Source organism: Laetiporus sulphureus (assembly GCF_001632365.1).
Source record: "Laetiporus sulphureus 93-53 unplaced genomic scaffold LAESUscaffold_13, whole genome shotgun sequence".
In the NCBI taxonomy this organism is placed as follows: Eukaryota; Fungi; Basidiomycota; class Agaricomycetes; order Polyporales; family Laetiporaceae; genus Laetiporus; species Laetiporus sulphureus.
Genome location: NW_024468522.1, coordinates 406,877 through 432,782, shown reverse-complemented (window position 1 = coordinate 432,782; position 25,906 = coordinate 406,877). Strand labels below are relative to the sequence as shown.

General features: G+C 51.4%; 8 protein-coding genes and 1 non-coding gene across 9 annotated transcripts; 4 read left to right on the top strand and 5 right to left on the bottom strand.

Moving 5' to 3' along the window:
- Positions 1-1,982: 1,982 nt before the first annotated feature.
- LAESUDRAFT_724450 (uncharacterized protein) lies at positions 1,983-2,322 on the bottom strand (the record flags this gene model as incomplete). Its single annotated transcript, XM_040908614.1, has 1 exon — positions 1,983-2,322. A coding segment is annotated over one exon (218 nt), but the record flags the coding sequence as incomplete, so codon positions are not given.
- Positions 2,323-3,166: 844 nt separating this feature from the next.
- Positions 3,167-3,322, bottom strand: LAESUDRAFT_650112 (uncharacterized protein; the record flags this gene model as incomplete). Its single annotated transcript, XM_040904217.1, has 1 exon — positions 3,167-3,322. A coding segment is annotated over one exon (156 nt), but the record flags the coding sequence as incomplete, so codon positions are not given.
- Positions 3,323-4,053: 731 nt separating this feature from the next.
- Positions 4,054-5,884, top strand: LAESUDRAFT_698022 (uncharacterized protein). The gene is made up of 3 exons (XM_040906330.1): positions 4,054-4,723; positions 4,778-5,517; positions 5,577-5,884. Exons 1-2 carry the CDS (start codon positions 4,404-4,406, stop codon positions 5,493-5,495), a joined length of 1,038 nt encoding a protein of 345 aa, XP_040765694.1. The 5' UTR covers positions 4,054-4,403; the 3' UTR covers positions 5,496-5,517; positions 5,577-5,884.
- A 763-nt stretch (positions 5,885-6,647) lies between these two features.
- Positions 6,648-11,307, bottom strand: LAESUDRAFT_698018 (uncharacterized protein). Its single transcript, XM_040906329.1, has 10 exons — positions 10,910-11,307; positions 10,058-10,850; positions 9,488-10,009; positions 8,201-9,427; positions 7,900-8,148; positions 7,798-7,851; positions 7,589-7,747; positions 7,415-7,528; positions 7,309-7,364; positions 6,648-7,261 (listed from the first exon to the last, which is right to left on the bottom strand). The coding sequence occupies exons 1-10, from the start codon at positions 11,272-11,274 to the stop codon at positions 6,844-6,846; spliced, it is 3,957 nt and encodes a 1,318-aa protein (XP_040765693.1). The 5' UTR covers positions 11,275-11,307; the 3' UTR covers positions 6,648-6,843.
- Positions 11,308-13,438: 2,131 nt separating this feature from the next.
- On the top strand, positions 13,439-15,280 carry LAESUDRAFT_650380 (uncharacterized protein; the record flags this gene model as incomplete). Its single annotated transcript, XM_040904243.1, has 9 exons — positions 13,439-13,613; positions 13,676-13,700; positions 13,762-13,862; positions 13,983-14,085; positions 14,201-14,237; positions 14,309-14,424; positions 14,481-14,679; positions 14,751-14,834; positions 14,885-15,280. The coding sequence occupies 9 exons, from the start codon at positions 13,439-13,441 to the stop codon at positions 15,278-15,280; spliced, it is 1,236 nt and encodes a 411-aa protein (XP_040765692.1).
- A 1,241-nt stretch (positions 15,281-16,521) lies between these two features.
- Positions 16,522-17,330, top strand: LAESUDRAFT_89775 (uncharacterized protein). Its single transcript, XM_040914867.1, has 2 exons — positions 16,522-16,998; positions 17,034-17,330. Exons 1-2 carry the CDS (start codon positions 16,738-16,740, stop codon positions 17,202-17,204), a joined length of 432 nt encoding a protein of 143 aa, XP_040765691.1. The 5' UTR covers positions 16,522-16,737; the 3' UTR covers positions 17,205-17,330.
- A 1,341-nt stretch (positions 17,331-18,671) lies between these two features.
- LAESUDRAFT_736182 (uncharacterized protein) lies at positions 18,672-21,797 on the top strand (the record flags this gene model as incomplete). The annotated part of the gene is made up of 8 exons (XM_040910671.1): positions 18,672-19,028; positions 19,165-19,277; positions 19,328-19,416; positions 19,504-19,899; positions 20,018-20,924; positions 20,983-21,235; positions 21,314-21,388; positions 21,543-21,797. 8 exons carry the CDS (start codon positions 18,672-18,674, stop codon positions 21,795-21,797), a joined length of 2,445 nt encoding a protein of 814 aa, XP_040765690.1.
- A 2,059-nt stretch (positions 21,798-23,856) lies between these two features.
- Positions 23,857-25,638, bottom strand: LAESUDRAFT_677159 (translation initiation factor eIF4e). Its single transcript, XM_040905647.1, has 3 exons — positions 25,082-25,638; positions 24,248-24,809; positions 23,857-24,193 (listed from the first exon to the last, which is right to left on the bottom strand). Exons 1-3 carry the CDS (start codon positions 25,576-25,578, stop codon positions 23,951-23,953), a joined length of 1,302 nt encoding a protein of 433 aa, XP_040765689.1. The 5' UTR covers positions 25,579-25,638; the 3' UTR covers positions 23,857-23,950.
- Positions 25,639-25,764: 126 nt separating this feature from the next.
- On the bottom strand, positions 25,765-25,846 carry LAESUDRAFT_t40. Its single transcript has one exon. It is a non-coding gene; the product is annotated as a tRNA-Ala (tRNA).
- Positions 25,847-25,906: the final 60 nt, after the last annotated feature.

Below are 25,906 nucleotides of genomic sequence, written 5' to 3'. Positions count from 1 at the left end.
TTCTATTGGCCTACCCACAGTTTAATCAATTTGGAAACCATTGAATTCAGGAGGACCGTCATAAAGCTGGGCTCTTGGCTGCCTGCGAGCAAGGAGGTTAAATCCCATGTGGTCACTACTGGGTCTTCGAGACCACTTGAAGTGAATATTTTAGGTCTCTACTATACTTAGTTACATGCCTGTGGGTGATTACTTGAACGGTTACTGGATTGCCCTTCAGTGAGTGTCTAGTAGGGTCAAACCCCTTCACAGTCATTGCTACCAGTGGTGAAATAATCAAAGACCACCAGGAGCCTGTGCTAACTGCAAGAAAAGCTCGTGCAGAGCCTAGATACAACATTCATATCTATCTGTTATAAAGGAGTTGCAGAGAACTCAGAATCTGCAAACCGCTGCAAGTGAAGCGGTGACAATGAACAGGCCTCGACGTGGCTGACGAAGAATAGTAGGAATTAGAACTTCACAGAAGACCTAAGAAACAAGAGTTCATGATCCACACCTACAGCGAAAAAAATAACAACAACAAAAGAAATGACAATTAATATGGAATAAACATGCTCAACAAAATCTCAAACAAAATCAGATTCTGAAAGTGAGGGATCATTTGAAGGATCACAACCTAGTATGAAATCCTCTGTCAAATTCACCACGGCCACACCTAAAATCAGAGGATGGCCAATTGTTGAGGCTGATGACACAAATGACAGAAAACACGTTGACTGTGATCAAATTGATCAGAAATCAATCGAGGAGACACGTCACATGGCAACAGGATGGAGCTGAGGCTGGACTAAGTGGAAACTGGATGATCAAAAGTTTTGAAATTATGAAAGATTGAAAAAGGAAGACAGGAGCTATATCTATCAAAGTCTTGATGAATGGACCCTCCAGGACTATTGGCAGGGAAGATACCATATTGAAAGACTTAGAGCAGAGGCAGCTGAACACAGAAAATCACATGCAGCCAAATGGATTGACGATCTCATCAAAACAAACAAGGAAAGAGAAAGGCAGCATGCAAACGAAGTTGCTTTTCTCGAAGCACAAATCAGGGCACTCAGGTGGGAGATCAGATTTCTGGGTAGAGATACCATGAGCATCATATCCCACTAGAAGGATAAAGCCAGAAGACACCATTCCAAGATTAGGCACATGGACATCGGTTTCTAAACTAAAGAAAAAAGATATCAGCATAAAAATTGAACAGACACCACCATGTCATCAATTGCGGATAAATCAAAAACCATTGGAAGTTTCGAGACATGCACTTACTCCATATCGACTACATCCCGGCAACAAACTGAAGCTGACGGATCCATGGATGAAACGTTTGTTACGATACCAAATGAGAAAGAACCAGTTGTATAAGTGCTAAACAGAGAATCACATATGTAATTCTAGTCACACAATGGACAGTATGGGTAGTAGTGTGACTGCCCACAATATTTGTACTTATATTAAGGCACATAAGATGTCTTCAATTGAATTCGGAGCACAACCATCAATGAAAACCTTGAATGTACTTGATTTCCTCGATAGATAAAATGAAAGGTAACTAGAACGAACTGCTCAAACTGAAAATCCACAACATCTGATCAAGATTTCAGTTGAGCATGACATATGTACAGACCAATGAATATAACTGGTGTGGCTTGTAAAGCATGGAATAGGTGAAACTGCCTCATTTTCACTCATCACCTTCAGTCGCAAGGTCGCTGCCGGCGACAGCCGGCGCTTCTCGAGTGTAAAATCCCAAACCTGATTTACCTTAAAAAAGAACAACGTCACGAATGAGTCGCTGTCCCTCGTCACACGAGCATGCTTGCAATTGGAGCGATGGATCGAAATTAATTGTTGCTTCAAATTTGTGTATCTACTTCGTCGTAGGTTCATCACGCAGCAACCCAGAATTCTCTTTTATGTAGATATCATGGTGCATCATCTAACCGGTGCCAACGTCCGCCAATATGTTTCTAGGCCATCGTTTTTATATCAGAATAAACGGTCGAAGGAACGAGCCCAGTTGAGTGCGTGGAAGGTCCTGAGAACGACCCACCCAGGAGATAGCAGCAACTGACGGTGGTCGGATAGGTGAACCCTTGCCTCAACATAAGGACCAAGAGGGCTGCATCAGACCACAGCCGAACTCTTGCACTTCAGCAAGACCATTCATCCACATCAAAACCAGTCTCCCGCGCTGAGCCTGCACCCGCGGCAACTCCTGCAGAAGGGATTCCACGAAAGTCGGTAACCACGCCTGTGGTTTGCGGAGATCGTTGACCACCCAGAACGTAACGACCAGCTGAGGACGAAACTCCATCACCCGCGCCAACGCCGCGTCGAGCTCTCCCCAGCGGGTACGTGTGGCAGCGAATTCGTTCATCGGCTTGAGTGAGATGTCGATCGACCGAAGCTTGGCATGCACGGGTTGAACGTCGTCGAGAATCGACTTCAAGCTGTCCCAAGAGTACGACACGGGACATGAGACATCGAGTACATGGAGGGAGACGAGGTTGGGATTGTGCACTAGCGCGGCACGGGACTGCTGGTTACCTAGAGGAATGGGGCTGTATCGATCTCGCATGGTGATGACGAGGTGTTCCAGGCGTTGACCGGTTGCCTCTACCAGGTCATGGATGTAGCCCGTCGAAAGAGAGAATGCCGAAGATGGCGTACAGGACGCGGCAAGTCGACGCATGCGCAGCTTCACTCCGTCCTGGAACACCCAACTCGTCATCTCTGGAAAGAGAATGTCGCAGTGAAAGGTCTCTAACGAGACCGGTCGCTGAACGGCGCGGTATAGGTAGGGCGACTCATCGCACTGCTTGAACCACGGTGATCCGGTGAGCTTCAGAGAAGAGAGCGAAGGGCACACGCAGATGAGCTGCTGAAGGCTCAAGCGCTCCATCGGGCAGGAATGTAAGCACAGAACCTTTAGCATTGACATGGTCGGCCACGGCTTTCGATGGACATCGTTTGGTGCATCGAGCGTCTGGCATCGTATGGTGAGCTCCTCTACTCTGCCTAGCGCCTCCAGCGCTTGAGGCAGGTCAGCATGGTCAATATCGTCAAAGGGGCCCTGCAAGTCGAGCTTGCGGACGCAGAGCGCAACGTCTCTCGAGTGCAGGATCGTGCTCTCGAAGCGGCAGAACTGAGAGCCACTGTTGATGCGGACGTGATGGAAGAGATGCATTCGGGTCGTGGGAAGCCACTCCCTTGTGACGTGGCTGCAGCTCCTGAGAGTCTTGTGGTCGTCCCATAGGTAGTCGAGTATGTGGTCGCACATCTCGAGCGGCAGACGCGGCGTGGACAGTTGATCCATGCCTGTGCCGGGAAAGCAGGTTGTGCTACAGCAAACGTCGGCCTCAGCAAACAGATGAGGCGTCTCCCGGCACGAAATTCACTCACATAGATTTAGAAGATGTTCAGGCAGCGCCGCTTGCTGGCTCGACAGTAGCTGCTGTCGGATGGCAGAAGAGGCGCGTTCTCTCTCAGCTCTTATCCAAAAAACTGCTCTTATTCAAAAGAAAAGCTCTATGCTATGCCCTGTGCCTTATCCGAGTGAGCATGCGAAAAACGTGCCACGACCGTCAATCAAAAATGATCCCGTCATGGCCTCACGATATGTTCGTGGTCAGCGTCTTGCCCATCGAGCCATGAAGAACTGAACAGAGCGCTGACGCGACAGGAAGCCATCGGAAGATTCACAGATACGCCGCTGGCCTTACGCCATCTTTTTAAAAAGCTCATGTTGTGCAGAGTTCAACGAAAAGCCGCGCCAGGACGGGAGGAAAGTTGGAGACCTGAGAAATAATCAAAGAGGGATTGAGCACAGCCGGAGACATACTTTGTCCACGAGGTCCGGTCGGATCGCGACGTCGAGGCGCTGTCGCACTGCGGTCGCCTATAAGTACGTAAGAAGAGCTCTCCACCTTCCCAGCTCGGGTCAGCAATCCACGAGGCCGCAAGATAGCTCCAGGTCTTCCAAGCAGCTCAGATGCGAAGGTTCGGTGCTCCATAAATCGTCGATACTCGCCAGTCCAATCCCTTTAGGTCTTGATTTGCCAAAAAAATCGATGTTCTTCCTTACAAGCATCCCCTTACAAGTTGTCGCATCGCTTCCTGGCTTTTCTGGAGTGTTGGCGGCAGTGAAGAGGAACCCAGAGTTCAGACTCGGTGCTCTCAGCTGGCATCCAGCACCCGCGGGAATCACGTGACACCTATCCGTCTTTTGGCCAATGGTATTTTCCCTTCCTCACAATTAGCGTTCACAGGCATCACAATAGCGAGCTCATAGGAAACACAATAAACCATTCGCAGGCCTCACCATAAGAGATTGGCAAGATGTCGCCGTCGTGCTCGACGTTGCACTCCCCTCGTTTCCATCTCACTGCGATCCAGCTATGGCGTACGACTTTGTTCTCGATGTGCCCGAAAAGCGTGTTCGCTCCAAGGGAAGGAACTGTTCATCGGTCGACAGTCCAGATGTATTGCGCGACAAGGAGTTCTGGTTCATTGATGGCAGCATCGTCCTGGTTGCCTCTGGAGTAGCGTTCCGCGTATACAAGGGCCTGCTAGCCCACCATTCTGACGTTTTTCGCGACATGTTCACCGTGCCACTTCCAGAGGACGAAGAAAGCATCGACGGCTGTCCGGTCGTGCATTTGTGCGACAGCTCAGAAGACCTGCGCCATCTCCTCCGCGTGATCTTCCATGGCGGAGAGTACGTCGCTTTGTGCTCTCGCTTGTTATGCGCTTATGGACATGGACATCGCAGATGGTACAGGCCAAACGAGCGACTACCTTTCCGGGTCGTGGCTGCCTTGGCTCGTTTGAGTCAAAAGTACCAGATGGAACGGATACGGAAAGAGGCCGTGAAACGAATCAAAACGTGTTTCTGCGACGACCTCAAGACATGGCTCGAAGTATGCCGGATACGGGGCAGCTCCGTCATGAGCTTCGAGATCGCGGACGCGATTGAAGCCGTGAATCTCGCGCGCCTCATGAACATGGACAGCATGCTACCCCTCGCATTATACCTTTGCTGTCAGCTCGACACGAAGTACCTCGTCCACGGCGTTGCCCGCGCAGACGGCACCACCGAGCAGCTCCACCCAGACGACGTAGCGCGGTGCGTGGAAGGGCGGCGGCATCTCCTGCACTGCAACGTCCTCATGGGCATGCAGATTTCGCGCCGAGACGTCAGCTATAAGTGCGAGAACCGCGAAATCTGCATGGATTGTCTCGAGTGCACCAACAATGGCGTGTGGATTGCCGGTGGCTTCGACAGTCGACTCGACCATTGTGGGGTGTTTGATTCTTGGGAACAATGGATAAGAAAACGGGAAATCAACGACCTTTGCGAGAACTGCAATCTCATGGTCCGAGGGAGGTTGTTCTTGGCGCAGCAGAGGGTATGGATGAAGCTGCCTCAATATATGGGAGTGGAGGACCCGCCTGCGCCGAAGAAAACGTCGTTGGGTATTTGTAATTGAAGACGACGCAGGCGTGTTGCAGGTGAGCAAAGAGTGGCTATATATAAGGGGGATTTGTTCTTACGCGATCTCGTCGACCAGTTTCGCTTTCTTCTCAGCTGAAGTCCGATGATTATGGCCCGCCGCTCTTGAATACTTCTGTACTTTATCGCATTCGTTCTTCAACTCAATTTTGCCAGGCATAGTTGTCTACCCGTTCGGGCTGTATACATCTGCGCATGGCGGTTGGTGTTCTCCAACAGCTGCATCACGTTGCTTATGGCGCGTACGCTATGAAACTATTTGCTTTGGACCTTGATACTTTAAATCCGCTGCTCTCAGCATTTGGAATGTACGTCTATTCTCATAGCCACCGGTCACTGAGCTGGCCTCTTTAAGTTCGATTCGTTCCTAGCTACTAAGCAGACCTCTGCAACTCCTGGTTCCTCAGAAAAGCGCCCGCGTATTGAGGCTGCTGAACCTGAACATCCATCAACAGCACCGGCCCAGGTCTCAGTGCTCACCCGGGACGGCGAATTCTGGTACGAGGACGGCAATATTGTCCTGGTACAACAGGGCAGATCGCGTTTCGTGCCTACCGCAGAATGCTGTCAGAACGCCAGTGAGCTGTTTTCCACGACTTGTTCGCTGTACATCATCTCGCGCGAGTCGCGTAATATGTACATGTCTCTTTCAACTACCCATGTTTATGATATCTGTCAGCACACTCCGTGCTGAGCTATCGTAGTTGGATGGCAAGTTAGTGTGCTCTCGCGCTCAGCTTGACTCGCTCCTCTGCCCGCTTGCTTGAGTCATGTTGTCATGGGCAAACAAGAAAACCAGCGGTTATAAGGGCTGATAATCCCTTTATTAATCTTTTTGCACTTTTGCTGATGATCACACAAAGCTACTATAGTCCAGGATGGGCTTCTTGTAAGTAGATAAAGTTACGAAGTTCGCGTTTTTTGCTTTTGAATGAGATGTTCAATGAAAAGATGGTAAGAAGCCTTGAAAGCTCGTTTTTGTTGAGAAAGCTGTTGATCGCCTCGATAAACTTTCATATAACTGGGAAGAAGACGGTTCAGGCTGCCGGCCAATGGTCGAGTTGAAATGTGATAGGCCACCCCCTTGATATTGGACTGACTCGAGAATGTCGATATGTCTGGAATATCGCGAGGCTAGGTACTCTGAGAGCCAGACCGACACGAATCCGAGCACTGAGAAGGTGGCAGTACCTGCCATTAACATGTATCTACCCAAAGCAATATAACATACAAGGATGAAGTGAACGACACAACGACGGCAGTCAGCATGATAGGGACAACGACGTGATAGGAGCAGGATAGAAGTGGCTAATGGTATACAACTGTCATGTGCCGTTATGGACAACTTCTTCGGATCCTCCAGAGGTTGTAGACTTCGGTTGTTGCGTTTGAGGCGGTCTGTCGTCGTCTTTCTCCGTTGCAGAAGATGTCCCTTCCCGTGTCGAATCGGGAGGAGGAGTTGCTTCAGATGGAGTTGCTGCATCCTTAGCAGAGCTGCTGCCCTGGTCATCCCTTGCCGCGAACTTTTCCAACCACGCCAGTCTTCTGGCATCCTGGACCCGTAGTCGTTTCTGCAGGAGCTCCCGTTCGCCTGCGGAGCGGACGCGGCATAGGAAGTCTTCTGAATGCGACATGTAGAATAGCCGATACGTTCTCACGCAAACCTTGATCTTCAGTCCACCGTCAACGATAATATCGGGCTCCTCGGGTGCAGGAGACGAAGAGATTGTGCTGTGGTAATATCTGCCGATTTCAGACAAAGCCGACTCATATATGTCATTGGAACTCACCGCTGTAGGTATGGTCTCCTGGACGAAGGCATGATAATATCCCGCGTTTCATCATCCTAAACGGGTCCATGAGGGATGACATATTCGCCAGTGCTCGCATACTTACCGCTACGTAGGATTCGACATACGCTTGCCATCTCCCATTGACCAGCTCGGGATCCTCGGGATTGGGATCATCTTTGCCGAGCAGTTGTATGGTTACGGTCCTCTTCTCTGGAAACTACATTGTGCTGTCAGGGCACAGACATTCGAGCGAAAACAACTCAATCACTGCACGCACCCAATCCATTCTGTAAAGGCTTTCATCTGAACCGATAACCTCCTCCGTTTCAAGTCGGAGACCATTCAGGTCGTGCGTCAAGACTGAAGCCATTTCGCGCTCCTTGCGCAGGATATCATACAGGTCTTGGCTTCTGGCATCAAGCAATATATTTTGCACCTAGCCGGACAGTCAACATCGTGCCTGTCGTCATATTCACTGCTTATTACCTGCTTGATCACGGAGCCGACAACTCTATCGATGGTGAAAAGTTTGTATGCGTCCTGTCCCAACCGTTAGCATCCCTGCCATACTAAAAGCAGCATACGCACCCGCGGACCAAACATCATGCGGAGCTGGTCCTCAAACACCTGCTGCTCGATCTCATTGTCAAACAGCTTCTCGCAAGCTCCCAGCATGATAACATAGAAATGGGCCGGATTTGGCTGTCTGTTATACAGGCTAAAGTCGTTGAGGATACCGAGGTCGACTGCCGTCGGGTTTGGCTTATGAGGCGGTACCGGTTCACTTGCCAACTTTTGCGCAAGTACCTTGAAACGATGCAGACGGGAGTAGAGTGTCTGCGAATCCGCTATCAATCTAGCGTCGTCCGGTAAGAAACATGAAACTGACCTCGAACAAACGGAAGAAAACATAGAAGTTCGCGTTTGTGAAGAACGTATACTGTCGCCGTGCAGGGGCCTGCGAAATAGCACCTGTATTTGATGGACCGGCTATTGGCTCCGTATTTGTGCCTAGTTCGATGCCATCGATTTGCATCACGTCAGATATCGCAGGCGATGTCGGTCGGGATGTAGATGGTGACGCAGCATCCTGTGTTCTTGTCCGCCGACTAGACTTCGCTTGCTCGCTCTTCAGCAACCGCTTCCGCAAGTCACCAGAGAACCCCGTGCTGCCCGCCTTTCGACCATTCTTCCCGGGCCGGGAGCCAACAGAGATAGCATCAGCATCATCGGCGATGCTGTCCACCTCCATGTCGCTATCGAGAGTTTCCTGATGGGGCACGAATGCACTGTTGAACGCTGCCTGGTCTTGCGCAAAAAATAGCGGCACAAACGCGCGCAGGAAGGTCTCGATCTTCTTCCTGTTGGACAGAGCGATTTGGTCTTGGGTGCGATCCAAGAAGGAGAACGTCAGCTTGAGAGCGTCCTGCACCACATCCATGTCGTCTATTACGAACTCCAACTGGTGAGCAGGCCGTGCCCGAGCAAACAACGGATCGATGTATGAGGCTTTCGTCGCCATCTGCTCAGTTTTCGCTGCTTCAATCTGATTTAAAAATGCCTTAGCAGTCAGCGCCTTCTTATCTGCCACCCTAAACGTCACGCCTTGGTGGTCGAGTGACTTGTGGTAGTTTCGCGCATCGACCTCACGCCAGACCTTGTTCCACTCCCGCTGTGCACGTTTCCACTCGTCATGCTTAACCTTCAGCCGCGCGAGCACAATCGGGATGGAGAGCGCAGGCACTTCTTGCATAGCCTGGAAGACATCGTAACCAGCATCGCGTCCGTAGATTTTCTTCAGCACGCGCAGGTGCACACTCTTCCCCGCGCCGCCCAGATTCGGCTTCAGCTTGAAGTTATTGCGCTCCTCCATGCTGAGCTGGAGGATCTTGTTGTTGAGCGGCTCGAGCATCTGAATGGTGCGATGTATAGCTTCAATATGGAAGTCGTACTCGTGTCGCTCCTCCTCGCTCCGGAGGAGGGCTTCTTCGTATGGATTTTTCATATGAACGTGGAAGCCACCGTCTTCGCTCGCAAACGTAGGCTGAGCTATCCACTCATCGTTGAGCACAGATCTGCACATTTCATCCCTGCCTGAGCACGATACGTTTGCTTCCTATCGATCGCTTCAAGGTCAGCAAATGTTCACGAAGCCTGTAGAGGTTGCGGAGTTCACCTGTGGAGGCAACTTCCTATAACTACCATAGCGGATACTGAGTTGATCCCGGCTCGGCCTATCGAGGGCCACCATGGGCCGTGTCCAGATATCATCCGCAACGGCGATCCGATCTCTCCTCTCATCCCACCCCAGAATCTCCATGAACTGCACCATCACGTCAGTGTCACCGAGGAACCGTCGACTATCGCGCACCAGTCGCGCGGTGTCGATGACGTCCTGAGTGAATAAATTGACAAGCTTCAAAAACTCGTTGTATGTCTCCCTGTTATCCAGCATCCGTTTGACACGCTCGAAGAACTGCGTCTCATCTATCGGACTAAGTGGTGGAGGAGGCAGAGGAGCAGCCGCCACAGGAGCTGGAGGAGGCAGCGATGGTGGGCGTCCGTGTTGATGGCCATGGGTCGACGGGTGCGCATGCGCCGAGCGTCGGGGAGACAACGGAACGGCGGCGTGACGTTGACCAAGAGAAGGAGAAGATACATCGGCCCCGTGCGCTTGAGACAGCCGCGCCTTCTTGACCTGTGATATATTAGCATTAAGAGAGCACGAACGTGAGCGACATCTCACCTTGCTGGGACCTGCCTTAGCTGACATGTCCTTCTCCCTCTCTTTTTCCTTATCCTTCTCTTTTTCGCGTTCTGCCGGCTTTCGCTTCCTCTTCTGAGGAACAGTTGTTCCTGAACCTGTGGCCCCAGTGGCACCCTCCGCCTTCTTCTTTGCGGATTTGGACTCACCTGCGGATGCCACTGCCTTACGCGGCTCCTGTATTTCCGCTAGTCGAGTCAGCTCTGCCTCCCGCAGATGTTTGTCCGGCAGGAACTCCACGAAATCCTTCATCAGACTCGGAGCATCTAGGAACAACCTTCCCATCCGCTGCGCGACCTCGCCTTGCGCATACCCCGCAGACAAGAACGCAACCGCCCACTCCTCCAGAGCGCGTGTATCATGACCTGTGATTGCCGCCCCGGCACCTGCGTTGTGGCCGGGCACTGGGCCAGCCTTCAGGATCTCCAGAAAGCGCCGATACTTCTCCGGCTCGTTCGCATACCGCGACTTGACTCGTTGCAGATATGCGAGCGCTGGTTCAAGGTTGACGGACGGTTCGGCATGCTGGACATCTCCAGGAGGCAGCTGGGAGCTCGGTGGTCTGGAGGTGCCGGGTCCGAAGGTGAACGCACCGTTAGTGGCTTGAGTCGTCGTGCCCGCCGGTGTCGTCACGGTGATGGTGTTCGGGTTAGAGGCATCGTCAGTACATTCAATGCGATATCCTGCAGGAAGGAAAGTGTTGAACCCTTGAATGAGACTCGGATGCCCGTGGAAGAGATTGGACACGCGTTCGATGACACCGGGCGTATCGATGCTGTAGTGTTCAGAGTATTGAAGACGCATGCAAAGATATCGGTTACATAGCATACGTACAGCTGTGCCTTGAAGTCCTTCATGATATCCAGGAACCTGTTATACACCTCCGGGTTCTCCTGAAACTTGGTCTTGACCGAATCCAAATACGACAAGGCATCGGTGACGTTGAGCTGCCTCTCCATGGGAGGGTCTTCTGTGGTCGGGGTCGGCTGCGTACTCACCGAAGGAGGGAAGGGAGGATCAAGGTGGGCATTGACACGTTCGAACTTCTCGATGGCCTTGTCGGGTTGCTCTGGCATCGGATGAGGTGTGACTGGTGCTGATGCGGCCGGTCCTTCAGCTTGCACGCCGCCAGGATCGTCGTGAACGTCATCAGGTCTATCCGAGCTTTTGACATTTGGCCGTTCTTCCACCTTGGACATACTTGCGAGATGAATACAGAACGGGGAGGGTGGTAGAGAGTGCATGGACCTTGCACGGATCGCCACAATTATCGGAGAGGTGGTCACGTGCATTCGACTTGATCAGATCGGCGGCCCGCAATAACTTGGCGCGGCAGCGGTTTCAAATTCTAATACATACTCTTAACTTAATTGTTTTGCATTGCATCGTCACTCATACAGGCTGTATCCCCTCCGCTGTGCACTGGTCAAGAGTCGTTGTCCGCTCGCAAAGTTCTGCGTGCTTACTGGCTCTCATACCGCTGGCCTTTCACTGGTTTGTTTGGCTAAGGCTACGCTGTCTTTAACCTTCCGGCTCCAATTGTGACTGGCAAGCCAAGCTGGTCCCTTACAAGAGCCCTCACCAGGTCACCGTAGACTGTAGACATCAGGAAACTGTCCAATGCCCCATCTCACCCCTCGCGGGATACATGAACTATCTTCCCGCGTGCGTCCTGTGTAACCATCCATTGACACTGTATAAGCGCTTCATCAGTATCGTTGTGTTATTGTTCACTCGTACGTGCTTTGAATCTTATTATCTGATTAGTGTACGGGAAGGCATGATTTGAATCACTAAGATGTGCGAACCTCAGTGCACCTGAGGTCGAGCATCTGCAGTCTTGATTGGGCTAAAATTCACTATGTAGTGCGATATGGGACAATATAGCTGCTGATAGCAATAATAGCACTATCTTGATTTGCAGGTGAGGATTCATCCCATCTAGCAGCGTGTTGATATCTTTCGTATCTTCCCCCACTGCACCATTACCAGCCTGGCAGAATTGGACATTGTATGTGGTTGACGGACACGCCATATGCTTTTCTCGTCTCAGCTGATCTGCAACAACACCCCTTTCTCTCCGAACGCACATGGGAAGACTGCTCGCTTTTCACATTCTTACTGGTCTCCGTCGGCGACTGTTATATATTACAAGAAGGCCATTCCAGAAATACGAAATTATAGATGGCCGTTGATGTCAAGATGCGTCGCAGCGTCGACGAGTAACATTGATGCGTTGTCACCGTGAGTCGTAGCATCAGTATAGCCTATGTGCTGACACGACGATAGTCTTACGAAGAACGGTCTCGGCGTCGTCACCGAGCTCGGACTTGCGGCTCATAGCATGTGGAATGCGACTCGATGGATCCCCTCAGGAGAACGTTTGGCAATGAATGGGCATGAACGATGTCTCCGCGTGTATCTTCTCCATGAGGCGTCCGGAAGTCTTAGACTACCATGCCACAGTTCATGAAGTCGCACTTCGGCGGAGTAAGCACGGCAAAGTTGACGCCTTCCGTGATGGCCTCGTATAAGTTGCCGTTGTGCGAGCTTTCTGTCGAAAACGGTACTATTAGAGCCCTGCTGACTCTTCATCATTCATTTTCAGTCCCGAAGAGCCACAGATTCAAATCCTAGACTTGGTCATTCGAGTGATCGTCTGCGAACTGGACTTTGCAACGAGTGAACGGAGGAAAGCACAATGTTGCAATCGTGTGTCTGCGATCCATCTTCCATGGCTTCCGACAGGAGACGTTGAGGCTTGAGCCACCTTCCCTGCTGCTGCGGCGCTCGGGACCTGTCATTCTCATATCAGCTTTCTGTCCTGGCGTTCTCATGGTGCGTGCTTCCCAACATGAGTCAAGTGCAGCAGCCAATGTCGCTGCTGTTGGCCTAATCGATAACCGCTCGGCCAAGATGGCAAGACAGTGTGGAAGGCATTTGGTGCGTGAACCGACTGTCATCGCAGCATGTTAACCGCATTGTATCACTGACTTTACCATATTCGTCACGCGCGGCATATACGTCGTCCTGGAAGCGCTTGCCGGAGTCAGGGCTCGATTCTTTTGTGCTGCCGTCTCTGCAGAAGTTGTACGTCACAGTGACAATCACCCATTGACTGTTCAGCTGATGCATGCATGGTGGATGGTTTCCTGCCGGCGATGCAGGCTTATCGGAAATTATCACCTCGTGTATCGCATTACAGCTGCACATCATAGCAGTACGGCGATGGGTTGTATATGATTTGTGGGAAAACATATACAAGGAATCCTCGTAATCGTCCACATTCTCCCAAAGGCCGTAGAACATCTGGTGCTGGTCATCTCGGGTTCTTCATAGTTTGTTTTCGTATCACGTATCCTCATGTCGTCTAAGGTGTTACTAGTGTTTTGCGATGGAACTGGGATGGACGGGAACCTCGCAGGTAAACATTGTACCGATGTTCCACAGTTTAGCTTGTATGCTGACCGATTCTTGCTTATTCCAGAGGGTGATGTCGGCTCGGGAATACGACATGTGAGTAACGTTCTGCGCCTCTGTAAGTCCAAGACTTCCATGATCGCAACATACCCTTGGGACTTATGATACTTTCGTTGACAGCGCGCGCAGTCAAACAGTTTACTAGGTATATTATTCATCATCATATTTTCATTGCCGGATCATTTTCAAGCCAATTTACAATACAGCGATGGCCGCAACCAAGTTGTTTTCTACCAAAGTGGTGTTGGAAGCGAGACCGACTTTCAAGGGAATCCCGTGCTGGGAAGGATGGGGGCACTAATGCAGCGTATGCACCTTTTGAATCCTGTGCATCGCTGCCCAACTCTTGTTAATTGCAATATTGAATTTGTATAACAGAAGCGTTCGGGCTCGCCGTTGGTTAATCCTTCCCATTCCTGCTGGTGAGAGTATACTAATCGTACTCTGCGGTGCTCAGCGAGCAAAATAGGGGATGTCTATGCGTTCATAGCACAGAACTTTGAGCCCAAAGACGATATATGCATTTTTGGGTAAGCACTTCTCATATCGATATTAACAGTCTGTTGATTCCTGAAACGTAGATTCTCGAGGTCAGTAAATCACGACCATGCAAACGCTAGTTTATCAGAATGTCCGTCATCATAGAGTAGCATATACCGCACGAGTGGTAGCAGACCTGATCGTGAGTCACCACCTACTGCAAAACGTCGATATCTTTGCGGATATACAATCTATCCATCTATTATGAAATAGGATCAGATTGGACTCCTATGTCTCGAGAACCTCGGTCACTTTTTCAGCATCTGGCGGCAGCTTTTGGATGGAAAAGAACCCACTATTCCTGAAGGGACCCGCTGGACTCCGATCAAGTAATCCCTTCTTCTGTACTGTATCACGATAACTCAATCATGAAACTGACATACAGATGTGTCGGAGTCTGGGATACCATCTGTTCTGTCCCAAAAGACCGCAATGCTGCCCGCTCCAGGAATACGGATTTGCCGGCATCAGTCGATATCGCGCTTCACGCACTATCTCTGCACGAGAATCGAGACAAATTTCGTCCAAAACTGTGGACAGTCCCGAAACACGGTCTTGCACCTCGAGGGATGGATGGCAAGCAGGTGTTCAAGCAAGTAAGCCGCGTACTTGTTCTGAGTGGTACCGGATGTTTCAGTCTATTCAAACCGGCCAGGTGTGGTTCCCAGGCGCTCACTCCGATGTCGGCGGGGGATACGAACGTCACGAGCTTGCCGACATTTCTCTGTTCTGGATGGCTGTGAGCTAGCACGTTTTCTGCATCTGATTAGGACCTGACGCACCGTGAAGGGAGAAGTCTGCGATTTTATCAATCTGGATCTTGAATTTATTCAGCGAAGTGCTCAACGTAGTCCTGAACCTTGGGGGAAGTCCCAACCGCACAACGCGTGGAAGGAGGCCCCTTGGCACTTTAAGCGTTTCATTCATTCCGAAACGCGTCTCCAGAGCCACGATATCAAGCAGGATGCCCTGTTTCATAGCAGTGTTCTCGTTTCGCCGACCACCGTTCGGAAAGCACAAAACATGATTACTTCAAAAACATTGAGGAAGCGCTTCGGCGAAAGGTGGAAACCGCGTATCGTGGAATTGAATAGTTTCGAAAAACGTTGTAAGACAGACTGGGAGGAACCACCGGTCAGTGCCTTCGTTTGGTCCCGAGTGCTGGCATACATGCATATATGCTGACGTTTTCCCTCTAGAACTCAGATGAGGCAGAAATCAAGTTCGAAACCTCATCCGACCTGGTGGCATGGGAGCCCTCAGTTGGAACTTCTGCAGTGCACGACCAATGCTGGTGTTGGGAGCGACACGGAAAAATACCAAGAGATGCTGTCAGAGGTGGCCGGGAAGCGGATGGCAGAGTACTTTATGTTGCTAGGATTGCGCATGAGGTAAGTGGTCACGATTGATATGGAGATCGTGCACTTGTTTGACGTTCTTGTCACTTCGCAGGGCGGACTTCGTGAGCATTTATTGATGTATCCATGTAGGTAACCATTATCATGTTAAATGACCCACACAAGATCCGGGGAAGGCCAGTCCCGTCCGCTGTTGGATCACTCACGATGATGAGGAAATCTTCGTAAGTGCTTGGGCTCCGTTCTGAGGCGTCCTTCGCAGTTGTGATTTATGATTGCCTCGACTTCCCGCTATGCTAGTTCGGTGACGGTTACGAGATCCTTACCGGACAATCTTATGTTAAATGGGTTACAGTCAGGGGAAGGTTTGCATACAACCTTCTAAAAGGCTCAACTCCTGTTCGGTGAGTATTGAAACACTTGAGCAGTCTATTGATGATACTGAGCAGACCTCCCATGACAGAGCGGGACGACATGCAAACGGCCAGCCTCTCTACATTGCACAGGCTGAGTGGGAACTTGGCATTCACTGTGGTGAGGTGTCTCCAGGCTCTTTTGGTAAGCTCGACAAGATATATTATGTTCCAACACAACACGCTAATGCAAGTCCATTCGTCCTTTCAGCAACCATTCCCTACAACTGGAGGTCTCGTACCGTTCGTACGTATCGAGTACTGGTTTTCGCATGATGATATGTTTCGTTGAGCAACTGCTTCAAAATCAGTGTGAATAGTTTGAGTGATGATTGTGTACATCTTTCATTAGCTTATAATTGCAGGTTCGATTTTAAGCAGAAATGCGTTCGTTTATGACGTGAATTTCAAATTGCAAGTATTCTACACTGGAGTGACTTCCATCCCCCACTCTTAGAAATGTCACCGATTGTCTTTCCTGTGCCGAAGCTGTGATTCGGAGACCGCAAAATGCTCCATCACATCGCGGTGCTGTGTGCGTGTCATGGGAAACAAATGTCAATTATTGGTTTCATTGTGCACAATCTTCTGCATTTGGCAGAGGGAAATGGGTCTCGTACCCGCCAGCCTTTGTTCTCTGTTATTCTGCATGATTACTGTTGGAAGTGGCCGACCGACGGCACTTTCGGTAGAACGCGCTCAACGCGTCGGGAGGGACGAGCGCCAAGCGACGGCTGAAACGCGTCGCAGGGCAGTACCTGGAAACGGAGCGGGCGAGTACGGAAGGGTGGAAAAGCATATAAGTACGCACCTGTAGTACCAAGGCCCCAGTCGTTTGTGGCCTCACCAGCCTCTCACTCCCTTTGCGCCCATGAGACGGGAAGGTGCCGGCTGGCTAACACCCTTGCCGCACCACGATTTCCTAGACAAACGACTCCGACTGGCCCACGTAAGGGCGGCTACATGGGCGCAGTGTCGAGGCGGTGCCACTCAGCTCGAGGGGGCGAAACCACTCGATACGGTCGGCGATGCGAGCCGGGCTGCATTGGCAGCGGAATCGCAGGGCGGGAGCGACCTGGCACGGGCGCTATACAAAAGGATGTGCGGCGCTGGTGCCCAGGCGCACACACAAGTGGGGCGGCGCCGATGCCCAGGCACACACACAAGTGGGGCGGCGCTGATGCCCAGGCGCACACACAAATGGGGCAGCGCCTGGACCGTAAAGGTGCTATACAAGTGGCGGAGCGCTCTGCGGTCCAGGCGCTATACAAGACGGACAGGGCACTCACCGGGAGGGCGACACAAAGGAACCGGGAGCGCGGACGTCACGCGCAGTAAGAAGAGGGACGGGGCGCCGAGGGGGCGCGATACGAAATACCTACGCGTTCTCGCGCGAGGGGGCGTGTTGGAAGTGGCCGACCGACGGCACTTTCGGTAGAACGCGCTCAACGCGTCGGGAGGGACGAGCGCCAAGCGACGGCTGAAACGCGTCGCAAGGCAGTACCTGGAAACGGAGCGGGCGAGTACGGAAGGGTGGAAAAGCATATAAGTACGCACCTGTAGTACCAAGGCCCCAGTCGTTTGTGGCCTCACCAGCCTCTCACTCCCTTTGCGCCCATGAGACGGGAAGGTGCCGGCTGGCTAACACCCTTGCCGCACCACGATTTCCTAGAATTACATGTGTAAAGAAATGATAGCCATGCCGGGCCAGATGCACCTGGCACATCGCGAAATGCTGCATCAGAACGCGCTTGTGGCGAGGCACATCAGCAAAAAAAGTATCGGCTATATAGACCTACATGGCTCGTATTGTGGTGGTAGCTGTATCGGTAAGTTACCCCTTACGTAGCCGTCGTAGCACCAGGCGCCAGCCACATCGCGCGCAGTAGCGCCCTGCGACCAAGATGTAGCGCTACATAGCAGCTGTAGCTTCATACCTGAGTAGGCGATGTTTGCTATGTCGCACAATATATCTGTTTCAGAATATATTTCATCCTATGTAGCACGACGTTGGTTTGCTTAAGATGACAGACTGGCTCGTCAGGATTGAGGTTTCGAAACCAATATATTGTTCAGTGCACCAAGATCACAGTCATGAACTCATTAATGTCTACTACTCATGTGTAGTATACTATTGTGTGAGCCTCTAGTTCCACTGCGACTTTACCGTGTACATCTGTGGATAATGTTGCGCGTACAAGCTTGACGATGGCAACCTAAGCCAAGCATCGGCAGTATTGCATCATTATATGATAAGTGTTTCTGTTTGCGTACCTTGGCAATCGGATGCCGGTGGTCGTTGCGGTGAGTTAGTATCGGAAAGCAGACACTAATTGCGACACACTTCTGCTGGAACCCCTTAGTAGATGATCTGCTGCTCACGCCGCTGATGCCGCCTAGCCTATAGCGTCGGCAAGAAGCGAGTGTCACAGCGGAGATGTGAAGTTTGAGTGCTGAGCCACTGACACTGAACAGCTCGAAGTCCGGACGTTGGCGGTGTATGTGGAGGCCGAGCGGAAGAGGAAGGGCGGTGGAAGTGATGGGGGTGGAGCACAAGTTACGGATGACATGACGACAGCTGAGAGACTCGCAGCATCAGAGAGCTGGCCCAGCTCACCCCCCGTCCGACATTACCATATATGAGAATTTCACGTGATGAGCCAAGTACGCGATCACGTGATGGCGTACTGCAACATCGCCTCGTACAAATCCGTGATGAATCCTGTAGGGATTCGCGTGTATTCGGTTCAGCGGGATGAGGCCGCATAGGCAGTTTAATGTAAATTATTTTCTACTACTGCTTCAATGGACCTCTTGGACACACTGCCGAAAGTCTGCTCTCATTCCTCATGCAAAAATCTATTGCCTCCTGACTTTGACAAGAAGACATGTGAAAAGTGCCGAGAACGGGATCGTAAAGCCCGCGCTGAGCAGCGCAAGCGCAAGCGTGAGAGGGAAGGTGTCGATCCCAGCTCTCAAGCAACTTCCGGACAGTCCTATGCAGGGAAAAAGCCCCATACAACATCTCATAAAAGCGAAGGTCCTCAGTCAGTGAGTGAAGGTCATGGTGGAATGAAGAAGGAGATACCTGTGGGCGTCATGGAGGGGGCAGAATCAGACAAGAACAAGTGTAGCTCTGACGAGGAATCTGATGCAGCTATGGTGCGGCATTATAACTGGAGTATCTATTGGAAGAACTTACATGCTGTCTATGATAATGCAACAGGCAACTGCTGTGAACTTCGACAATGCACAAGCACTGTTTGACGCACTCAGGAATGCTTTTAAACATTCCCAGAGAGTCTCATTTGATGCGTCCTATACCATCCCGATTGATCCTGTTGTCAGCAATCGAGAACGCATTCAAATGACCACTCATGAGATTTGGAGAGCCACTGGGTATCGCTTCACGTACGTATGGAGTTTGCATATGCCGTTAACAACCGTTGACAACAAATCAGGGTGAAGGACCACCCGAGGATCAAGAATGGCCATAAAACGCGCCTGTGGTGCAGCCAAGACAGGCAACGCAAGCAGAAAGCATGGCCAAGTCAGAAGGCGGAAGCCAAACATCGAGAGACTCTGGGCATGCATAGATTCGCATGCCGGAGTCGCCTTTTCATTATGTGTTGCCAAGCCGATAACAAGTGTCAGCAAATCCGCATCCGACTTGAGCATCATTACCGTCACAAACCTTATTACGATGTCTCACTCCCTGCCGAAGCTATACAGATTATCCGCGACAATCTGGAATGGGCCACACTGAGCAACCTGATACAACAAGTCCAAGGCAAGTTCGGTCACATCAGCGCAGCACAAGTTCACAATGCATGGACGGAAATGAGTCAAGGATACTGGAAGAGAGATAATTTGCAAATACCTTCTGCAGGATTACTGCTTGAGGAATACAAAAATGACGTTGACGTCCTGGCTGTGGCACCGGCGGAGGACATCGAACAACTATGCTGGGGTATGAAGCACGTTGCGGGGCCATTGAAGGATATGGTGGTGGAAATCGGCATTGATGCGACCTGTGAGTAATCATGGCTGATAAGTGAATGCCGCATGCCAATGTGAGACTGTTCTGTTAGATAATACCAATTCCAAGAACCTTGAACTCTATACTGCGCTTGCAGAGCACGATAATTCAGGGTTTCCCCTGTCGTACTGCCTCCTGTCGACTGCAAATGCTATTGACATCGGGAAGCGCACAAAAGCGCTGGAGGCATGGGCTCGGGCAATCCGAGATACATACGGCATAAGACCAGAATTTGTGCATGTGGACAAAGATATGTCGGAGATTGGCATGGTGCGAAAAGTCTGGACTACAAAGATCCAGCTCTGCTGGTGGCATCTCAGGAAGGCAGTCCGTGAGCGGCTGTCGAAGACGAAGCTATCGACAACTCCATATCACCCAGCCCACACGTGTGCGGAATTCCCATTCATTGACATTACCTTCGCTCCTCTCGACCAGCCTGACCACAGTGAAAATGAAGACGGCATACCTGAACAGTCTGTGCAGCCCCCAGCCTCCGAAACAGGCTGCGATGATCCGGTTGCGCTTCACATCACCATTCCAGGCCGTACCCACCCCCAAGTGACACGAAGAATGGTCGAGAACAGTACTTCTGGCCAGCTGCCGCATGTGTTCAAGCTCCCTTCCACGGAGAAGCTGCATATCGTCATTCCTGCAAGGCATCAGCAGGACAACACAGACGAGAACAATCAGCATGACTTACCCAGTCCGGCACATGAACCTGCTGCTGACAATCCTCAACGATGTTTCTGTCCTCTAGAACACCGCACCTGCATCGTCGATATGATGGAAGGGCACCTGTGCGCTCATCCCTTGATTCCTGGCTACTGCGCTCCGAGCGCATCGGCGATACGCACCTGGGCTGTAAAGCAAATGTATCACTACTGTGTGGAACATGATCTACGAGAGCTATGGGCGTACCTATGGGAGAACTGGTATCGGCCTGGCCGCTGGGACCTCTGGGCGCGGTCTGCCTATCATCTCATTCCCAGATTAAAGACAACCATGCTCGTGGAAAGCCAGTAAGCATATATTCTTTGAGGCATTCTGGAGAACTGACCATATCGTTGATATGAACAGTTGGCGGCGGCTTAAGAAGGATTTCTTGCATCAATTCCACAAACCTCGCATTGATCTGCTCATATACATCTTAGTCCGCAAGCTAGCGCCTACCTATTATCGCAAGCTTGATCTCATGCTCAACAATGTCGGACGATATCGCGGCCTTCCAACATGGCGAAAAGCATTCAAGACCATTTGGAAGCAGCTGACGAACAAGACAATCGACGGCGATCGCGAGTTGCACAATTACCGCCCTGACGCGCGCAAATGGGTGTGCGCTTGCCCCGCTTTTAGTAAAAGCCGGTTCCTGCTCTGCAAACATCTCGTCCAATCCGTACATCCAGTGCAGCCGACATTCTTCCTTGAGGTCACACGCAATCGCACAACGCCGTTTTGGGCTCACCCATCTCTAATTCCACTTGACGTTGATCCTGCTGATCATGCTGCGTCATTTGCTGGACTGGAAAAGACCGACAACACAGCACTCACAGACTGCAGCCTCGAAAATGCTGACACCGAAGACGAATTTGATGGGGAGGATCTTGTGGATAGCTGGGAACATAGTACTTTTGGGCGAGCAACTTTTACAGAGCGATTTAGAGGATTTTGCTGATGGGCTTGAGTACCAGATACAATTCCAGGACCAAAGAATGTTACAGACACTCGAGCGCGACGGTGCGGGATTCCTTCGGCTTGCCGAGAACTGCTTAAGCAGGGAGAGGCGTCTGAATTCAACAAGAGAAGGCAGTGCTCCGCCGAATACTTGGGAGCGCAGCACCTCAAATGCAATGTATTACCGTAGCCGTCCTCGTGCACAAGACAGAGATACATAATACTAGACTTGGGCCCTCTCTCATTACACTATCACTAGTCTTACTCATATGTACGATTTTTATTCAACCTCTATAATGAACACTTTGTAATCTCCGAATGTACATCCTCCTTCGACATTAAAACGCACCACAAAGTCCATGCCAGCGCGTCAGACATAATCATCCCACAGTCACGTGGGTGTCGGACGGGGGGTGAGCAAGGTGCATTGCATCAGAGAAGACGAAGAAGGATCGGAATCCCCACGACATGAGGTGCGTGAAGGTAGAGATCGTCCTGCGCTTGGATGTCGAGCAATTCGAACATGTCCAAGACCACTGTGGCCCCACTGGAAGGCGATCTGAATCGTCTTGAAGGACATCCACATGAGCAGGAGGTTAACGGCAGAAATCACACGGTTGCAGGAGCTGCTGTGGGCGGAGATGCGCACCAAGGAAACGGTGCAAGAGTGGACTGGGAGGGCCAAGGGGCTGGTGAGGGCGCTGGGGTCGATCGGGGAGGAGGTGCCAGACAAGTTCAAGATGGTAGTCTTCATCTTGGGTCTTAAAGCGGTGCTTGTCCGTGCAGAGGCGAAACTTGATGAGGTCGACCGCGACGAATGGACGTCAATGGACCGTCGATAAGGTTTCTGCAATGGCCCTGAATGAGGAAGTGCGAGTCAGCCAGATGAAAAGCAAGATGCCGACCACTCACCGGAGGACAGAGAAGGTGAGCACAGCCAGCGCGAAGAAGACGCGTGCGTGCTACATCCGCGGGACGGTCGGGCACCTGGCCTGTCAGTGCCCTGACAAAAAGGCAGATGAGCTGCACTCGGCAACTCGGCTGGCCACGGCCACGGCCAATGCGCATGGGACTACTACATGAGCGGTCCATTGGGAGAGCTGGGTGAGCCACGGTAGGAAAGAGTGGTGGGAGGAGTTTGAGAAGAACGACTCGAAGAGCGAAAATTTTATGTACGACATTGTCAACGTGACTTAAGTGCCGCTCCAAAAGGCAGACGTACTTCCATAATTGAAAGTGGTGCCACGTTAAGCGCGCATTTGACAGCAGGCAGTGCAACTTGAGCGCTGAGCGGCAGTCTGTCTGACAACTGGCGCTCTTCCTGCTACCATGCTCAACTCATAAGCATTTACCTGCCCATTCTCATGCATTATATTGTATATAGATACCCTAGCAGTGGTTGAAATGAATCACTATTCAATGATGTCATAACAGAAGGGAGAATTGTTGCTTACACGTCGGGAGGGACGACAGGTGAAACACGTTGCAGGGCGGTACCTGAGAACGGAGCGAACGACTACGGGAAGTGTACATATACTCACCTATAGTAGCTACTCCCTACTATCATTTGTAGCCCTAATCGGCCTCTCACTCCTCACGCCCACGAGACAGGAAGATGGTAGCTGGCTAACACCAGGGCCGCAGCGATATTTCCTAGACCTATATCGACTATGAAGCCATACCTTGGTCCAACTTACCACTACATTGCACGGGCAGCATCATTAGTAGGTGATATAGACCTACTGAGGGCTACATAGCAGGGACCGTGCTACGGAAGCTATGGGCGCTATGTGGCGTTGGGTGCGCGCTACATAGCGGAACACTTTTTGCTGATGCACGTGCCCGGTGTCTTCACCTTCACGCGCCACAGACCGTTCCTCGTCTTCTTCATACATACTCAAACATTACTCTCTCTGAGTGCTTAATTAAGCTAGCCTCATTTGCCCGACTGTGCATGGACAGCTCATGCCAGGATCTCTGCCGATAATGTTAAGAACCATCGACTACTAGTCGCATTAGAGCTAATTTCTATAGCTCCAAATATGAGTTTACTAAAGTTCCGAAGGCTATGCCTGCATCGATTGCCTAGCTCTGCTTTTACCGAGCCATCAAATATATGTTGGGAGGACATTCGTCGCCTTTTGAGATGTGGCATTCATGCAACTAAACCGACAGGCCCATCAGGCAGAGCAGAAACTCAAGAGAATCACAATTTGATCCACGAACTACCGTGAAAATATTCGGATAGCTCCAACGTAGCTCATACATCACTACTGACATTTGCCTCTGCAACTTCCTCTGAACTGATCCCAATCGTCCGTGCGCGATATCAAGTACAATCATCACAGATGAAATCCGCTACAGTATGCATATCTCACATCCGCTTCCCTCTCCAGCCCTGATTACCTAACACTCCGCCCCCGCCGACGCCAAAGCCAGCGAAAGCACCGCCCGGACCCGGAGGTCCCACGTTGGGAAGACCAGAAACACTGCCAGGGAGCTCTCCCGGACCGTTCAAAGGGCTGCCCTTGTTGTGAAACGACGAGCGATAGGACGTTTGCGGAAGAGCCTGTATCGTCAAGAACTTGTTCGGGATCGGGCGATCATCATTGTTGTACTGCAAGCGATGACCAACTCAGAATCTGCAGTAAATTGTGCAAGAAGAACGTACCTGGAACTCAAGACCGATACCGTCTGCCTCGGAGACATCAAGCAGTTTCACCATTTTCCTCCCGATCCCATTGATCTTCTCCACGTCGTCCTTGCTGCGCGTCCACAGCTGGATTCTGTCAACCTTACTCCTCAAGCTCACTACCGCTCCACAAATCTCATCGCCCTCATCCAAATCCTCGCCGACGAGGGCCATCGCGAGCCAGCTCCAGCAGCGGTCCAGCAATTGCGGGTTATTCTTCATCGTGAGCACCCATTTTCCACCGTTCGCATTCGCCGGGTCCTCCCACATCGGCTTGATGCCCGATTTGAAGAGGTGGTAGTTCGAGTTGCGCTCGAGCCGCGACGGCGGCTTCAGCCAGTTGAAATACTTGCAGAACGACTCGACCGTGTCGAATTCGCCAATCACGGTCAGACCCGCCTCGTACTCGTCAGTGTCGGGAGGTTGAAAATGCGTAGCGCTCGGCGGAGGGTCCATGCCCGCGCTCTTTGCGTTATCGGGGTTGGCTGTGGCAGATGCAGGAGTAAATGGCATCTTGGATTTCGTATCATGAAATATAGTCCTGCAAGGAAGGCGGTGTCAATGCGGTTGGGACACGGGTACATACAGAGCAATCAATGATTATAATCGGGCTTTCAGGGGAACATATGCCATTCTGGCAACAATAAACACGAATTGAATGTTTCTGAGATTTTATCCGCCCGCCGCCAACACTATCGCGTGGGCGAAGCGAGTTCTCGTCCTCGCGGCGCTTTAATCGATCATTACAGAAACGGAAGACGCTGATATACGGATATGGCCACCCAAGGCGCATCAATCGATAGCATTACGTACCATGCATGTTCAAGAGGGTGCTCAGGAGCCTTGATACGCAGCCCAGGAGTCTTTGGGTCCTCGATCGTCTCCGCCTCAGGAGGCTTCGCAGTGCCATCGACACTCAATGAGCGCGTCTTCGCCATACGGGCAGTGATCGCGTCCAGGCTAGGAATATTCTTGTAGCCCGGAATCAACTTGTCCTTCTTGTCCGTCTCCTTGTTATGCTTCTCGAGCCGCTCATTTGTGATCGGCTCGCCTTGTCCAGCATCACTGGGTACCGGGGTGGTCGAAAGACTACCAGGAGGTGATGTCGACAGACTGGCGGGGGAGACAGAGCGAGATCCTGGAGGGTTTACGGTGATAGAATCGGCCACTGAGGCCGCTGTAGATGAGAGTGAGCTCTGAGAACCTGTTCGGAGCAACGCAGCAGCGAGACGAGGCCGCGATGCAGCGGAAGCAGGGTTGCTGCCTGGGTTGAGGTTGATGCGTGCGGCGAGTTCATTTAGCGAGGGCATGCGCGACCCTGCCGATGGTCGCTCAGGTTTCGGTGCATTGAGAAGAGGATTGGGCTGCGCCGCCGCCGCGACTGGAGGAGTAGACATCGTCGCAGTGCTGAACAACGACGAAACGCGGTACGCCAGTGATGCTCTGCGCCACTTCTCCATGTCACGTGAGAGCATTATGGTTTATTGCAGCAAAACTGGACATGTCCGGGATCGAACCGGACCCCTCTCGCAATCGCGCGTGCTAAGCGAGCGTGATAACCAACTACACCACATGCCCGTAACAGGGCAATGTCTGTTTTATATAATATAAAATGCTTGCGAGTAGCGCATCTTCCTT

Bases quoted from the DNA above. Each gene is read 5' to 3' on its own strand.
- LAESUDRAFT_698022 (XM_040906330.1), top strand. From the start codon at position 4,404: ATGGCGTACGACTTTGTTCTCGATGTGCCCGAAAAGCGTGTTCGCTCC. The intron at 4,724-4,777 runs GTACGTCGCTTT...TGGACATCGCAG, and splicing joins GTGATCTTCCATGGCGGAGA to ATGGTACAGGCCAAACGAGC.
- LAESUDRAFT_698018 (XM_040906329.1), bottom strand. From the start codon at position 11,274: ATGTCCAAGGTGGAAGAACGGCCAAATGTCAAAAGCTCGGATAGACCT. The intron at 8,149-8,200 runs GTCAGTTTCATG...GCGGATTCGCAG, and splicing joins TTTTCTTCCGTTTGTTCGAG to ACACTCTACTCCCGTCTGCA. The intron at 7,262-7,308 runs GTGAGTTCCAAT...TGAAATCGGCAG, and splicing joins AGGAGACCATACCTACAGCG to ATATTACCACAGCACAATCT.
- LAESUDRAFT_89775 (XM_040914867.1), top strand. From the start codon at position 16,738: ATGAGACGGGAAGGTGCCGGCTGGCTAACACCCTTGCCGCACCACGAT. The intron at 16,999-17,033 runs GTGGGGCGGCGC...CACACACACAAG, and splicing joins GTGCCCAGGCGCACACACAA to TGGGGCGGCGCTGATGCCCA.
- LAESUDRAFT_677159 (XM_040905647.1), bottom strand. From the start codon at position 25,578: ATGCCCTCGCTAAATGAACTCGCCGCACGCATCAACCTCAACCCAGGC. The intron at 24,810-25,081 runs GTACGTAATGCT...CCTTCCTTGCAG, and splicing joins CACCCTCTTGAACATGCATG to GACTATATTTCATGATACGA. The intron at 24,194-24,247 runs GTACGTTCTTCT...CATCGCTTGCAG, and splicing joins GTATCGGTCTTGAGTTCCAG to TACAACAATGATGATCGCCC.